This window comes from Sus scrofa, chromosome 10 (assembly GCF_054392235.1).
Source record: "Sus scrofa isolate SSC_HxYL_T2T_F1_AM1 chromosome 10, Sscrofa_HxYL_maternal_Yorkshire_Landrace_v2.0, whole genome shotgun sequence".
Taxonomy (NCBI): domain Eukaryota; kingdom Metazoa; phylum Chordata; class Mammalia; order Artiodactyla; family Suidae; genus Sus; species Sus scrofa.
Window position 1 is genome coordinate 50,160,728 of NC_139392.1, and position 16,248 is coordinate 50,176,975.

Below are 16,248 nucleotides of genomic sequence, written 5' to 3' on the forward strand. Positions count from 1 at the left end.
ATGTAGATGTGGTTTTTTTTTTTTATTTTTTTATGTGTTTGTGGGAGAGGGTGAGCATGTTCTCTTACTCTCCCACCATCTTGCAAGACCCTTGAAATGTTACAAGATTATTTCTAATCTAGTTGCCAAGGCTCCCAGTTCAACCCTACAGAGGCACAGGGCCTCTTAGTGTTGCAGGATTCTCATACAAAGAATGGGACACTGAGGCTTTTTGCCAGGAAGCATCATTTATTCATGCCAGCACTGGCTCAGTGGATTCATACCCAAAGGCTGAGCCTGAACACAGCAGGGCACTGTCTTATATACCCTCTGTTATTTTTCTTTTACACTTTGGTCCCTTTGTCCCCCTTATGAGATAACATACATTCTGTAAATTCTGGTTGGATGGTCTATGCTGCAAAGTTTCACATGGATACTGATTATGTCATATTGCCACAAAGTTTTGAATGCGTACACAGATGCTGGTTGTGCACGTTGCCTTCCCTTTGTTCTGGGAGGGCCCTTATTAGGATAATGCATCAGTTGGACCTGGAGGAGTTCAACCAATGACCTTGCAGAGAATAATTATATTCTCTGATTACCGATAGTAATGGGTCTTTATTTTTTCTAGGACAGGGGAACATTCCCCTCTAGTGGGGAAAGTGGTTCAAACTGAGGGAGGTGATGTGAGGACCTTTGGAAACAGCCTAAGTTCAGAGTTCAGCACCAGCATTTACTCGTTCTGTGATTTAACCTGAAATTTAAAACTTCTAAGCCTGGCTTTCTGTATGTCAATGGAAAATATTAACACCTGGTTCCCAGAGCTATTGATATGCTGAAATAGATAATTTTCAAGATCTCATTAGCAAATGCAAAGCATGATTCTTTCTTGCTGTTACTTCTGGGTGATACTGACACCCAGTGAGTGAACAGCCCAGAGACCATGACATCTACAGGCCTGGGCCAAATTCCTGGCTTTCTCCCTTGTTAACTCTGGGACTGGTTGTAAGTCACTTAACCTCTCAAACTCACTTTCTCATCCACAAATATGGAAATAATAAAAACCTACCACAGTGTTCTGAGAATTAAATGAGATAACATTGGTACTGTACTTGATGCAGGTCACTAATTTTAATATAGATGAGAATAATGAGTGTTTTCCCATGGACCAGATATTATGTTATGTGTTTTGGATACTAATCTCATTTAGTTCTCAGACCATCTTTTGTGTGTGTGTGTGTGTGAAACATAAGCTTTAAAAATGTTGGTTATACATTTCCCAAGGTCACAGGGACTTGATCTTGGAGAAATGACAGTGAGTGATAGCTTGGAGCAAGATCTTAATTTTCTGCTCAGGAATTGAACTTGGGCAGCCTGGTTGAAAACCAAGAACCCTAACTACTAGCCACTAGATTAAACTGGGGCTAACTGCAGAAATGCCCTGATTTTTGCCCCCTGTTGAAAGAAAGACTCTTTCAAGGAGGCAAAGACTGTGAAAACAGGTATAAAGTTTATACCTGTCAGAGTTACAGTACGACATGTGGGAGAGCACACAGAATAGTAGTTTATTTATTTAAGTCAGAAGCAAAGATGAGTGTGGGTACAGGTGTCCCCCTGAGTGAGGAGTGCACCGGAGAGGTGATTTAAATCACTTCTATACCACAGTTCTTCTGGGACTTTGTTTACCTTTGTCCAATTATCTTGTTTCATTTCTCACATCTGACTGGACACAGGACCCTCCCTGATATGTGTATACATCTTTGGGCAAAAATAGATTCCATAGTAAAGGGTGACAGGATGGTATTAGGACTTGTTATGGCCTGATGCCCCCTCCCACTTTAACCCCTAGGAATCTTATAGTGCATGTGTAATTGGGGAGCTCTCCTTGACCCCAGGAGTGATTGAAGGGGTCATCTAATCTTTCTACTCCAGCAGAGCTCAGATCTTGCAATTAACTTTCTCCTTTGAGGTGTCAGAGAGAAGCTAGGCCTGTTTTACTCAGCCTAGGTCCCACCTGTTCTCACCCAGGGGCCCATCTACCACCTGCCTCAGACTCAAGGCCACTTCTTTACTTAATTGCTAGTTACTTGCCAATAACTGTTGGTGTCTTTCCTTCACACCTTGGTGTTGTTCCAATTAATTCAGATAAACCCCAGAGGAAAGAGCAGGGCTGAGTTATAATGGACACATTCAATATAAGAATTTTTTCCTTATTAGTCTTCTTTTTTTTTTTTTTTTTTTTTTGTCTTTTTGTCCTTTTTCAGGGCTGCACCTGTGACATATGGAAGTTTCCAGACTAGAGGTCTAATCAGAGCTGTAGCCACCAGCCTTCACCACAGCCACAGCAATGCCAGATCTGAGCCACATCTGTGATCTACACCACAGCTTATGGCAATGCCAGATCCTTAACCCCCTGAGTGAGGCCAGGGATCAAACCCACAACCTCATGGGTCCTAGTCAGATTGTTTCCACTGTGCCATGGAAGGAACTCCTTATTAGTCTTGTTTTACTTAAAAATGTCAGCTATTTCAAAATTGACCTATACTGCCCCAAGCAGTCTTTTCTTTCACCTGCGCCTTTTATTAAGACTTTTACCAAGAGATTTATTAAGACACATACCATGCAGTGGGGGAAAAGCTGAAGTGGCTTTGAAGGACATTAATTGGAGGGAAAATTAGGGAGAGGAGCTCAATAATTAAATTCAAATTGCCTGTCTGAATTTTGGAGGAAAGGTTAAAGAGAAAATGTTTTCCAACAAAGTGCTAAACTGAGGACAAGTGCTTTCACATAATGCTCCAACTTCATCTGCAAAGGAGGTGAAGGGAAGAAAACTTACATTACTCTCTGTCTGGGATGGGAGGAGAAACCCATCAAAATATTTCTGAGCCAAGGTTAGTTATAGTCATCTTAACATCTGCTGCTGGAACATCATTTTCACTATGAGTGAGAAGGGCCACCTTAGAGGAGATGAAGTGAAAGCTGTGTCCCCTGACACTTGTAATGGCAGAATTTCCAGATTATGGGATCAACAATTACGTGGGGTGGGGGAGAGTGCCTTTAGTTTGTGTGGTTGTGTGTTTTAGTTCCTATCTTGGTGCACAGAAAACTGATAAGAGTGGGTACCTCTCACAGAGATATTTGAGAAGAAGGGAAGTTTGTCTTCATGGAATAAGCATAAAATAACCTTGGACAAAATTAATCCAGTTCTGCCTTGATAAAGACTTGATGGTTTGCATATCACTCAGAACCGATTGAACCAGGGCATATGTTTCTTGTATTTCCCATGAGCTTCCATCTGTTTGATGGGCTGACCAGGTAGTGTGAGAGGGATGAGCACAGGCTTTGGAGCTGGGTAGAGTTTGAATTCCAGCTGCATCACCATAGATGAGGTGATCTGGGGCCATGGCTTTTCTCTTTGCACCTCCTCTGTCTAATGTACATAAGGATAGTGTTGTGAGAAATGAATTCAAGATACAAAGCATTTTGGAGAATGAAAGTATTCCGTAAATACTCAATAGAGAGCATAAAAATAATCCAGAGATCACAGACTAGCAGCCCATCAGCTAGTAGGTGAAGGCATGGCAGCAGGTTTTCTCTGGCCCCTTAGTGGGGACAAGAGCTCACTTCATACTTGAACTTCATTTCTACTCCTTTTTGTCATCTCAGAGTTTAACACCAGTTGCCAATACCAATGCACTTTACCCTATTATTTATCTTAAAGAGGAGAATTATCTCTCTGTATCCATATTTTTTTCAACATTGGGCAAACCAAAAATAAATGTAGTAAACATGATATATATTTCTCTCTCGCTCACTCTGGCTCACTCTCTCTAGATTTTTTTTTTTTTTTTTTTTTTTTTGCCACCCCATAGCATATGGATCTCCCAGGCCAGGAATCAGATCTAAGGTTCAGTTGCAACTTTTGCTGCAGTTGTGGCAACACCAGATCATTTAACCCACTGTTCTAGGCCGATGATCAAACCTGTGTTCTGGCACTACAGAAATCCCATACATCCTGTTGCACCACAGTGGGAACTCCAGTACATGTTTTTAAAGGTTGGGAATTACAAGAGATTCCTAAGTGTTAATTATGGGAAAATTATTTGTGTGAAGTTATGGCCATGATAGTTACTTAAATTTGCTGTTCTTGTATTCCCCAAATTGAGGCAGGACTGTGCCCCATCTCAGCAGGAAGTAGCCAGAGCAGACATCACCCCATTCCCTGAAAGACTTGGAGAAAGATAAAACAGAAATGGGGATTTGTTGCCGTAATTCAACCTCTGCTCACTGGTGCCAAATAGAAATGTGGAAACAGAGTTTTGGGTGAAGGAGAAATAATAGCTTTATTGCTTTGCCAGGCAAAGGAGGGTCACAGCAGGCTAATGCCTCAAAGACTGTGCCACCCTAAGGAGAGATGGGGAGGTGGTTTTATAGTTTGAGGAGTGAAAAACAGGGCCACAGATAAGGATCAGGATAGAGGCAAGCTTGCATTGTTTTCAAAGCTGGTGTTCAGTGGTCTGGTGGTCTTCTTCCCAGAATAAGGAATGCTTCATTAACATCTTCCATGTGTTGGGGGGTTTAGTTCTGCAGAAGAGCTCAAAGATGTTCTTTGAGGAGGGACCAGGACCCTGCCCCCAAGGCTGCACTATTGTTTCTTGACTGCTCCTCCCTGGGGTCTCTGTATCCCCTCCCTTCCCTGATGAGCAACTGTTTGAACCTGCCCTTTGGAACCCAGGGAAGGTCATGGAGGCTGAAGTGTATTCTCTAAAACAAGAAATGGGGGATGCAGAAAGGCTTGTGTGCCCAGGAGCCTGCAGGGCCCTGCTTGGTTTCAGATTTAAAACCAAGTTCCCCTAAAACTGAGTACCTCTGCTGAGTTTATGATTAACCTCTCTATCCAAAATGAACATTCTCTTGTCTAACATCTGTTCTCCTCAAGATTGAGAAGTACCAATGTGGGGGGGGGGTGGATATGAAACCAAGCAGGACCCTGTGGGGCTCCTGGACACACAAGTTTTCTGTGACCCCCATTTCTTGTTTTAGGGGAATGGGTTTCAGCCTCCATGACTTTCTCTGAGATCCAAAAAGCAGGTTCAAACAGTTACTGATCAGGGAAGGGAGGGGATGCAGAGACCAGGGAGGAACAGTCAAGAGACAATAAATAGTGCAGCCTTGGGGCAGGGTCTTGATTCCTCCTCAAGGAATATATATAACAATATATTTAAGCCCTTCCACAGAACTGAAACCCTCAACAGAAGGAAGCAGTTGATGAAGTATTCTTCATTTCAAAAGAAGGATCATCAGAACCAATGCTGGGACCACTTAACAGCAGCTTTGAAAAATAATGTAAGCTTTCATCTATGCTGATCCTTATTAATGGCCCTACGTTTCACTCCAAAATTATAAAACCACCTCCCAATTTCTCCCGAGGAGGGCACAGTCTTTAAGGCATTAACCCGCTGTGGCCTCCTTTGCCTGGACAAGCAATAAATCTTTTTCTCCTTCACCCCCAAATAAATAAATAAATAAAACTGTTGTTCCTGAATTTTGACCCATTGAGGGTGGAAGAAAACACACCTATCTAAGAGTGAACAAAAAGAAATTAGCCTATATTCTTAAAGACTCTTGTGACTGGAGTTTTCTTGTGTCAGCAGGTTGAGGATCCAGCATTGTCACTGCAGCTTCTCAGGTTGCTGCCATGTCTTGGGGTGGATCCCTGGCCCAGAAACTTCTGTGTGCTATGGGTATGGCCAAAAAAAAAAAAAAAAAAAAAAAAAAAAAAGGAATCTCAGGATTACAGAGAACCAAAAAGACATTGAAAGAAATTGTTTGAGTTCCTGTCGTGGCACAGTGGTTAATGAATCCAACTAGGAACCATGAGGTCGGAGGTTCGATCCCTGCCTTTGTTCAGTGGGTTAAGTATCCCATGTTGCCGTGAGCTGTGGTGCAGTTTGCAGACTCGGCTCGGATCCCACTTTGCTGTGGCTCTGGCGTGGGCCAGCGGCTACAGCTCCGATTCGACCCCTAGCCTGGGAACCTCCATGTGCTGTGAGAGCGGCCCAAGAAATGCCAAAAAGACACCAAAAAAAAAAAAAGAAAGAAAGAAAAAGAAAATGGGTAGATTTATCTGAGAAGTCTATTCCCTTCTAATCTGCATATACCATGGGATAAAAATAGCAAATTGAAATTTAGAAGCATGGAGTGTAAAGACCTAAACTTGGATTTCTTAAAAAAAATCAATTTCACAAGAACATAATGGAGACACCTGAGTTTGAAAATGTCCTCAGTGAAAAATAGGATCTTAATCTCAAAGACCTTTAAGAATGACTAAGGAGGTTTCAGGTACCTGATGGGTTTATGTATCTGGACATTCCTTAGCAATTCTTATTCCTATGACTATAAAAGCATCACTGATTCATCCCACAGGAAATCACAGTGGCTTTCCCTTCTTCCTGACCCCACTCAGAGAACAATTAGGAAAGTAATGCCTTTTCATCCTTATCCAGCATCACATACATAGTTAATGAGTTTCTCTGCCTGGACCATGTGAAGATGCAGCAAAAGTAACTGCCAGTGCTTAGGTTTTATGTCAGTACCCCTAAGGAAAATGACAACTTTTATTTTCTGTTCTTTGATTCATCTTGATGTTTGTTAAAATGACTGTCAATTCTGTTTCTTGAAGCTACAAAGGGGACAATACCAGCTACCAACACACTGCTCACAGTGAGCACAGTATATGAGGCTACAGACATAAAACAAGTGAAAAAGGAGGTGGAGTAGCATAGCTCATCTAAATCAAAATGCATTTCCTCTTAGAGAAGTTCTTATAAGTGGTCATGATCCTAAATGCTGAAATTCAAGTTTTCCAGAAGTTTCCAGGAAAACAAGCAATTAGATTATGAAATAACATGAGATTGAGTCGAATCTTTAGCAGAGTGTCAACTGTCACCTTTGGTAAAACAATCATTTTTTAAACAAATTGGGCATCATTCAATGTATGTGATTATAAGATCTGACCACAAGGGAGTTCCCATCATGACTCAGCAGAAATGAATCTGACTAGTAACCATGAGGACACAGGTTTGATCCCTGGCCTTGTTCAGTGGGTTAAGGATCTGGCATTGCCATGAGCTGTGGTGTAGGTCACAGACATGGCTTGAATCTGGCTTTGCTGTGGTTATGATGTAGGCTAATGGCTACATCTCTGATTCAACCCCTAGCCTGGGAACCTCCATATGCCACAGGTGCAGCTCTAAAAAAAAAAAAAAAAAAAAAAAAGTACCTGACCACAAGGATCCCCAAATGTAACATCTTAAGTGATATAAGAGTGAAACATCACCAAGACCTTTTGCTAAAGTGTTCTCTGTACAGAGTCCAACTGATAAAATCTAAGGTATTCTATTTCTGACAGCTCAGCAACACAGACAAATAAACCTTAATATGTTCTGAATATACAGCATTTAATACTGTGTATAAAGACAATGAGAGCTTCTTTAGGAGATGGTTCAAATTCAGTTAACATTGTTGACCTCTTATCAGGGATAAGACTCTGAGCTCCCTGAGGGCAAGCATGTATTGTGTTAGTGATGAAAATTTGGGGAAAAAGTGTACAGAGAACACTTTAACAAAAGCTCTTGGTGATGTTTCACCTTTACATCATCTAGGATGCTATATTTGTAACCCTCATGGTCAGATCTTATAATCACATACACTGAGTAATGCCAATACATTGGCAGTACTAGGTGATTTCCTCTCTTTTGTCACATTTAAGCTCCACTTCATGGATAAGCAAACTGGGGCTCAGAGCACTCAAAAGCTTATTGCCCAAAGTCACAATAGTGACAACTGTCCTCTGTCCTCCCTCTTAGCGCCCTGGCCATCGTGGATGTCAGAGCAGAGCTTATAGGCCTGATGAGTGAGGCGGGAACCAAAGTAGTATTTGGCAGGCGGTTGTGTCTGCAGTCCTCTGGTGGGTGAGGTGAGGCTTGGTGTAAAGTTTCAATCCCAGTTGCTGCTAGGATGAGAGCAAGAGCCAGTCTGGCCAGTGAAGATGGTATTTTCACCCTCAGGTTTGGAGGCAGGAAAGTGGCTGCTCAAGGAGACTGGTAGGAAGAGGGAGGCAGGGAGAAAGTGAAATAGTTCAGGATGCCCTGCAGGGAAAGCCTGGGGAGGAGGTTTTTGAGAAAAGCTATGTGTCATGGTGTATGCATGTGGGTGGAAAAGGAATTTTCTGGATTCAAAGCAAGGTATAGAAAAGACAAGTTTATTGAGGCAAGAGACACTGTTAACACAGTGGGCTGACTTCTTGATAATCAGGGAGATGCATGGTCATGTCTGTTTTATAGCCTGGAGACAAAGGAGAGAGAGGAGAGTCTCACCATGCACCTATTGACCTGCTGATTGGTTGGGGAAGGATGGGGTCTTTGGATACACTTGCTGGTTGGTTGGGGGTGTGTATTACCCCTATAGGGGTTGGGTAAGGCATGGGCCACATACCTTTCCTATCGGGGGCAGGAAGGAGTAGGCTAAGTTGCTGGGGTAGGGAGATCCTTTGGATCATTGTACCCATTACACTGAGACAGGAGGGATGCTAAGGGCCTGGTAATTCTTATCTCAGCTGGAGGCTTTTTGAGTTTTATCTCCTTGAAGAAGCCTTAAATCCTACACTAAGGAAGAAAGACACAGGCTAAAGCTGTAGATAGAGAAAGCACCACTTAAGAGGAACTAGGGAGCCATTGGACTGCATATAGCCAAAAACCCTCTTTTTTTTTTTTTTTTTTTTTTTTGTAATCACAGTGTTCCTGTCCTTCAATGTAATGTCTTGAAGCAAAATGTGTGCTCATTGCTCCCTGCCCCCTGCTTCCTGTTGCTCAGGTCCAGTAGCTTCACTCCTTCATGAGTGAACAGCACCTTGCTTGCCCCTGAAAGCATCCAAGTTCAACCTCTCCTGAAGCCCTCCTGAAGCCCCGAAAATGCTTCCTTACTCAAAGAGAACAGGAAACAGAGCCACCATGCTTCAGATTCTTCAAAGCCTTCTGCCTGATTTCCTTTGGACTTACTCTGATTTAATTCATTCCTTGGGTGTGTAGACACCACTCTGCTTTCAGCTGTTTCTCTTAACCTAATTCACAATTACACAACTATGCTGTCTTAGAATAAATCCTCCTTTCATATCTAAACCACATTTTTTTTCCAAATAAAATGAAGGTGAAATGATGGGATGATGTGAGCAGTCTGCATTCCTGAATAGGCCTCTTTTTTTTTTTTTAATGAAAATCTTTTTAGAATAAAGTATTAATTCTAAATTTCAAGAAAAAAATGTAGTGAGTTCCTATTTGACCAAACTATACTTTCTCTGAACACTGGATACCTAATATGAGCTTTGAATTTTTTTTTTTTCTGTCTTTTTGTCTTTTCTATGGCTGCACCCACGGCATATGGAGATTCTCAGGCTAAGGGTCTAATTGGAGCTGTAGCCGCCGGCCTACACCAGAGCCACAGCAACGCCAGATCCGAGCTGATTCTGCGACCTACAATACAGCTCATGGCAATGCCAGATCCTTAACCCACTGGGCTAGGCCAGGGATCAAACCCGCAACCTCATGGTTCCTAGTCGGATTGGTTAACCATTGAGCCACTATGGGAACTCCTGAATTTTTAAGAACATTTTCCATTAAAAGAATGTGAAAATCAGTCTTGCATTACCTTTTGTCCACCTAAATTGCAAATCTGCATTAACATCTTCCTCCCCATTCAAAGCTAGTGCTATTTTCTTTTCTAGCATTTACACAGGTGGAGGTCACATCAGGAAACTGAGAGGCCTTAGTTTTCCACAACTTGAATTCATGTGTGAGTGTGTCTTTTTAGAGCCACAGATGGAAGTTCTCAGCTAGGGGTCAAATCAGAGCTGTAGCCACTGGGCTACACCACATCCATAGCAACATGGGATCTGAGCCACATCTGTGACCTACACCACAGCTCAAGGCAATGCCAGATCCTTAATCCACTGAGTGAGGCCAAGGACTGAACCTGTTTCCTCATGGATAATAGATTCGTTTCTGCTGAGCCATGATGGGAACTCCTCCTGCAACTTGAATTAAATCCACAGGAAACCTAATTACACTCATCCCATACTCTAGTTTTATGAATGAAAATTTTGAATCTGATATATTCTTTAAAAAACTGATCTATGCTTTTATTGACAACTCTTTCAATATCAAGTGAGTAGGAATTTATTAGCAATCTGTGTACTGAATCCATTATCCAAGGATGGAAAATAAATGGGATGTATGCCCTCAAAAGATAAAGCATGTGCTCCCATTAGGCTGCAGGATGGACTCTGCTCCACTCTTCACAATGTAGGTGGGGATCAGAGAGAGCCTGGAGAAACTCCAGGGCACAGTGCCCTTGACATTATCCTGGCACAGTTTTGTCCAAGTCAGTTATGGCTACAGAAATTATCAGATAACTAGAATATTGGTCTAGGAGGAAAAAGAGAAGGAGTGGGAAAAAAAATAAAATAAAAGAATGAGTTCCTAGGGAAAAAAAAAAATCTTTACAGAATACTCAAATCTGCTAATCAGAAACAAGACAAGGATGTCCACTTTCACCACCGTTATTCAACGTAGTTTTGGAAGTCCTAGCCGTGGCAATCAGAGAAGAAGAAGAAATAAAAAGAATCCAAATTGGAAAAGAAAAAGTAAAACTATCACTATTTGCAGACGACAGGATGCTATACCTAGAAACCCCTAAAGATAACACTAGAGGCAGAGCTTCCATGCCTGCCCACTTGCATCTCTCACAAGCATCCTATCTCAATAAATCTATTTCTTGCCTATCAAAAAAAAAAAAAAAAGACAGCCCCAGAAAACTATTAGAACTCATCAATGAATTTGGCAAAGTTGCAGGCTACATATTTAATACACAGAAATCAATTGCATTTCTATATACTAATAATGAAAGAACAGAAAGAGAAATCAGAGAAACCATCCCATTTATAATTTCATCAAAAAGAATACCTAGGAAGAAACTTACCTAAAGAGACAAAAGACCTATTCTCTGAAAACTATAAAATGTTGATGAAAGAAATCAAAGATGACACAAACAGGTGGAAAGCTATAATATGCTTTGGATTGAAAGAATCAATATTGTCAAAATGATTATACTACCCAAGGCAATCTACAGATTCAGTGGAATCCCTATCAAATTACCAAAGAGATTATTCACAGAACTAGAACAGAATACTTCAAAATTTGTATGGAAACACAAGAGTGAACAGCCAAAGCAATATTGAAAAAGAAAAGCAAAATGGAGGAATCAAGCTTCCTGACTTCAGACAATGCTACAAAGCTACAGTCATCAAAACAATATGGTACTGGCACAAAAACAGAAATATAGAGACCAATGGAACTGGATGGAAAGCCCAGAAATAAACCTAGGTACCTATGGTCAATTAATCTATGACAAAGGAGGACAGAACATACAATGGAGGAAAGATAGTCTCTCCAATAAAATGCGCTGGGAAAACTGGAAAGCTACATTTAAAAGAATGAAAGAACACTAACACCATTACAAAAATAAACTCAAAATGGATTAAATATAAGGCCAGATACTATAAAACTCCTAGATGAAAACATAGGCAGAATGCTCTTTGACATAAATCACAGGAACTTCTTATTTGATCCACCTCCTAGAATAATTATGATAAAGACACAAACCATTGAGACCTAATCAAACTCAAAAGCTTTTACACAGCAAAGGAAACCATTAAAAAAACAAAAATACAACAAAAAAAAAAATGGGAGAAAAAACTCTGTCAACAATCCAACAGCAAAGGGCTTAATCTCCAAAATGTACAAACAACTCATGCAACTCAACAACAAAAGGACAAACAACCCAAGTAAAAAATAAGCAGAAGATCTAAATAGACATTTTTCCAAAGACATATGGATGGCCAACAAGCATAAGAAAAAATGCTCAGTATCACTAATTATTAGAGAAATGCAAGTCAAAACTACAATGAGGTGTCACCTCACACCACTCAGAATGGCCATCATTAACAAGTCAAGAAATAACAAATTCTGGAGAAAAATATGGAGGAAAAGGTATCCTCCTTCACTGTTGGTGGGAGTGTAAATTGGTACAACCACTATGGAAAACAGATGGAGGTATCTCAGGAAACCAAATATAGAACTACCATATGATCCAGCAGTTCCACTGCTGGGCATATATCCAGACAAAATTTTCATTGAAAAAGATGCGTGCATCCCTATGTTCATAGCAGCACTATTCAAAATAGCCAGCACATGGAAACAACCTAAATATCCATCAACAGATGAATGGATTAAGAAGATGTGGTACATATATACAATGAAATGTTACTCAGCCATAAAAAAGACAAACTAATGTCATTTCCAGCAACAGGGATGTAATTAGAGGCTCTCATACTAAGTAAAGTAAGCCAGAAAGAAAAAGACAAATACCATATGATGTCACTTATTTGTGGAATCTAAAATATGGAGCTGATGATCCTATCCAAAAAACAAAAACAAAACCAGAAACAGATCATGGCCAAGGAGAGCAGACTTGGGGTTCCCACTGGGGAAAGGGGAGGGAGTGGGATGGATGGGCATTTTGAGGTTTTGGGGTTTTTTTTTTTTTTTGTCTTTTTTAGGGCCACACCTGCAGCATATGGTGGTTCCCAGGCAAGGGGTCTAATTGGAGCTGTAGCCACTGGCCCATGCCACAGCCACAGCAATGGGCATCAAAGCTGCGTCTGCGACCTACACCACAGCTTACAGCAATGCCAGGTCTTAACCCACTGAGCAAGGCCAGGGTAGAACCCACAACCTCATGGTTCCTAGTCAGATTCGTTAACCACTGAGCCATGATGGGAACTCCAATTTTGAGGGTTTTTTTGGATGCAAACTGTTATATTTGGAATGGATGTGTAATGGGACCCTACTGTATAGCACATGGAAATGTGTGTGATTGGATCATATTGCTGTACAATAGAACTTGATTGAACATTGTAAATCAACTATACATTAATGATAATAATAATAAAAAGAAAACTAAGGTTCTTCCTACTTAGGGACATTTATACATCCCTCCAAGTGGGAATTTCTTGCCACTTCTTTAGTACAAGAATCAGAGTCTATTATAATATAATAATAATATAAATAAAATATTCTATACTATTCTGGATTATAAACAATTCTATATTATAAATTATATGTTCTATATAGTTCTATAATATACAATTACTCTTCTGTATTACAAATATAAAATCACAGATGTGTTATTTATTCCCTGAAAGCTTTTCTGAGCTTCTCTCACCCCTACTCCCCTGGGCTGCTCTGGGCAATCCCACTTGCATGGGATCACTGGGACTCTGTAGCAAGGGAGGCAAGATCCAGGTCCTTTCCACTCTCCAGCCAGAGCCAAAGCTCTTGCCTGAGCAGGTGGTCAACTGTAGGCAGAGAAGGCTCTGTTTTGCAGTCCTTTGCATCTATTAAGTTCTGGAAAATGGGCAGTGCTTAGGTAAAAAGTAAATGCTTTTTAGTATTAAACATGTGTATTTTCATGGGACATATACACACATGCCACACAATCTTGCTCTGGATATGGCCAATTGCAGATACAGTGATGAGGACTGGTAGAGTAGAGGGCATCCACTTTGAGGATGGACAGGCCTACATCCAAATTCCTGCTCTTTCATGTTCAGCTATGAGGCTATAAGCAAATTCTGTCTCTTAATTTCCTCATCTGAACAATGAATTCAGAATCACCCATCACACAGAATTGTAGTGAGGATCAAATTGGACAGTGTGTAAGAAATGCCAATTACATATTATATGCTCAATAAATGATAGATGTCGTTAATTTTTGAGGAAGGCTGGAAAGAGCATAACATTTATTGGGAGCCTGTTGTTTGCCATGCCAAGTTTGTATTTAGAGCTTTAAATACATCACCTTGGAGTTCCCATTGTGGCACAGTGGTTAATGAATCCGACAAGGAACCATGAGGTTGAGGGTTCAATCCCTGGCCTTGGTCAGTGGGTTAAAGATCCCGCATTGCTGTGAGCTGTGGTTGTAGGTTGCAGACTCGACTCAGATCCCGCATTGCTCTGGCTCTGGTGTAGACAGGCGGCTACAGCTCTGATTAGATCCCTAGCCTGGGAACCTCCATATGCCACGGGAGCAGCCCAAGAAATGGTAAAAAGACCCAAAAAATAAATAAATAAATAAATATACCACCTTGTTCTACACGCAAACACACACACACACACAGAGAAAGAGCTGTGATGTAACTGTTAAAGGATTTTTTGTTTTGTTTTGTTTTTTTGTCTTTTTAGGGTTGTACCCATGGCACATGGAGGTTCCCAGACTAGGGGTCTAATTGGAGCTATAGCTGCTGGCCTACACCACAGCCACAACAACACAGGATCCAAGCCACAGCTGAGACCTACATCAGAGCTCATGGCAACACTGGATCCTTAACCCACTGAGTGAGGCCAGGGATCAAACCCACAACCTCATGGTTACTGATCAAGTTCGTTAACCACTGAGCCACAATGGGGACTCCTGTTAAAGGGTTTTTTTTTTTTTTTTTGATAATTTTTAAGTTAAAATTATGACTCTCATACTGATATAAAATAAATTTGTGTCAAATAGTTAACTTATTATATTTAATGAAAAAACTAGTAAGATATTACAACTGATTCAAGGAGAATTCAGAAAAACACATAGTCAAGAATACTGAAATGAGGATTTCCTGCCTGGCACGGTGGGCTTAAGGATCCAGTGTAAGTTGCAGCTGCAGCTCAGATTTAATCTCTGGCCCTGGAAATTTCATATGCTGTGGGGGTGGTCATCAAAAAAATTCTGAAATGAATTTTTAAGAAGGTGAAAATTGGTTGATATTCACAGGGATATCAATTGCATTCCACTGAACAAAATATATTTGAGTCTCTGTTCAAAAATAATTCATATTGCTATATTTTTTCTATAACTTAACAGAGTTGAAAAAAATAGCTCGAAGACAATGAAAAAGGCAGGCACTTGTAGAATCAGATAAACTGGAAGCATTATTAGATATCTTTTGTATTTTGTTCATTTCAAAAATTTTCACGATATTTTCTGACATTAACCTTTATTATCCCTATTTTCAACTGAGAAACAAAATCATAGTGACTGTGTAAATTGTCTACAGGCACAAAAAGTGTAATTGGCAGTGTATGGATTCAAACTCATCTTTCATAACTTCAAAATTAGAGTGGCTTTGTTTGAAGTACTTGGAATTTGATTTTTCTTTTATTTTTAGAGGATGAACAATCAATATATCCGTCAAGAAGTCTTCTGCTGTGAAACTTGCCATGAGCTCAAATGCTTCTGGGAGAAAGAAATTAGAAAACAGACTTGTTACTGGGAACTGGAAGAAGATCGACAGGGAAGGAGTGCCCTGGGAAAGTATGTGGATTGTTTCTCTGCTCTTTTTAGAGGTAGATTTCCCCAGAAATATACCAGATGTAGAGATGGGGGAAACTAACTTATTTTCATTACCCACTGTCCTAAGAATACAAATTTTGGAGATGGTATGATCAAATCAGTGTAGCCACAGACAAAAGGAGAATGAGGCTTAGAAGGAAGACATTTATTATACTCACAACCTTCAGAAAGCGCATCCCTGCATGCCATGCAGGGCCACAGGGGAAGCACCAGGTTTTTGACAGATGGCAGTAGACAGAAACAAAGGAAATGGCTATGCCAGAGCCTTTATTGGGATTTCTGAGGAAAAGTCAAGGCAGGGCAGAGTAAACAGCTTAAGGTTGGCTAGCTTGAATAATTCCCAATAGTTTGAGGATTTAAGGATGATCTGGTACGTGGCCTGGCCCTGGAATGATATAGGACAGGGGAAATATGACTTTATGTCTAAGAGTTAGATAAGGAGGTCGTTGGGGCCACAGACTTAGGATTGGTTAACACACAGAAGAAAGGGAAGGGCAGTCTTTCTGTGGCCAGAAAGCTTTTTTATTTTTATTTTATTTTATTTTTTCATGGCTGCACCCATGGCATATGGAAATTCCTGGGCCAGTATTGAATCCAAGCCAGAGCTGCAACCTATACCACAGCTTCAGCAATGCCAGATCTTTTTGCCAACTGTGCTGGGCCGGGGATCAAATCCTCATCTCTGCAGCTACCTGAGCCAAGCCACTGCGTTTGGATTCTTAACCCACTTCAGCACAGTGAGAACTCCAAGAAAGCTTT

At 40.7% G+C, this 16,248-nt stretch overlaps 1 protein-coding gene across 5 annotated transcripts in view; it reads left to right on the forward strand.

The window, feature by feature from the left end:
* LOC110258406 (protein FAM240B-like) overlaps nucleotides 1–16,248 on the forward strand; it is a 134,717-nt gene that overhangs the window by 104,686 nt on the left and 13,783 nt on the right. For 4 of the 5 annotated variants that reach the window (XM_084979681.1, XM_084979682.1, XM_084979683.1 and 1 more), the window contains one exon: nucleotides 15,305–15,450. In XM_084979681.1, coding sequence (XP_084835807.1) covers nucleotides 15,308–15,450 — 143 coding nt within the window. In that variant the 5' untranslated portion in view covers nucleotides 15,305–15,307. Of the gene's footprint in view, nucleotides 1–5,003; nucleotides 5,326–15,304; nucleotides 15,451–16,248 lie in introns of those variants that run through there. The other variant, XM_084979680.1, reaches the window with a different exon arrangement.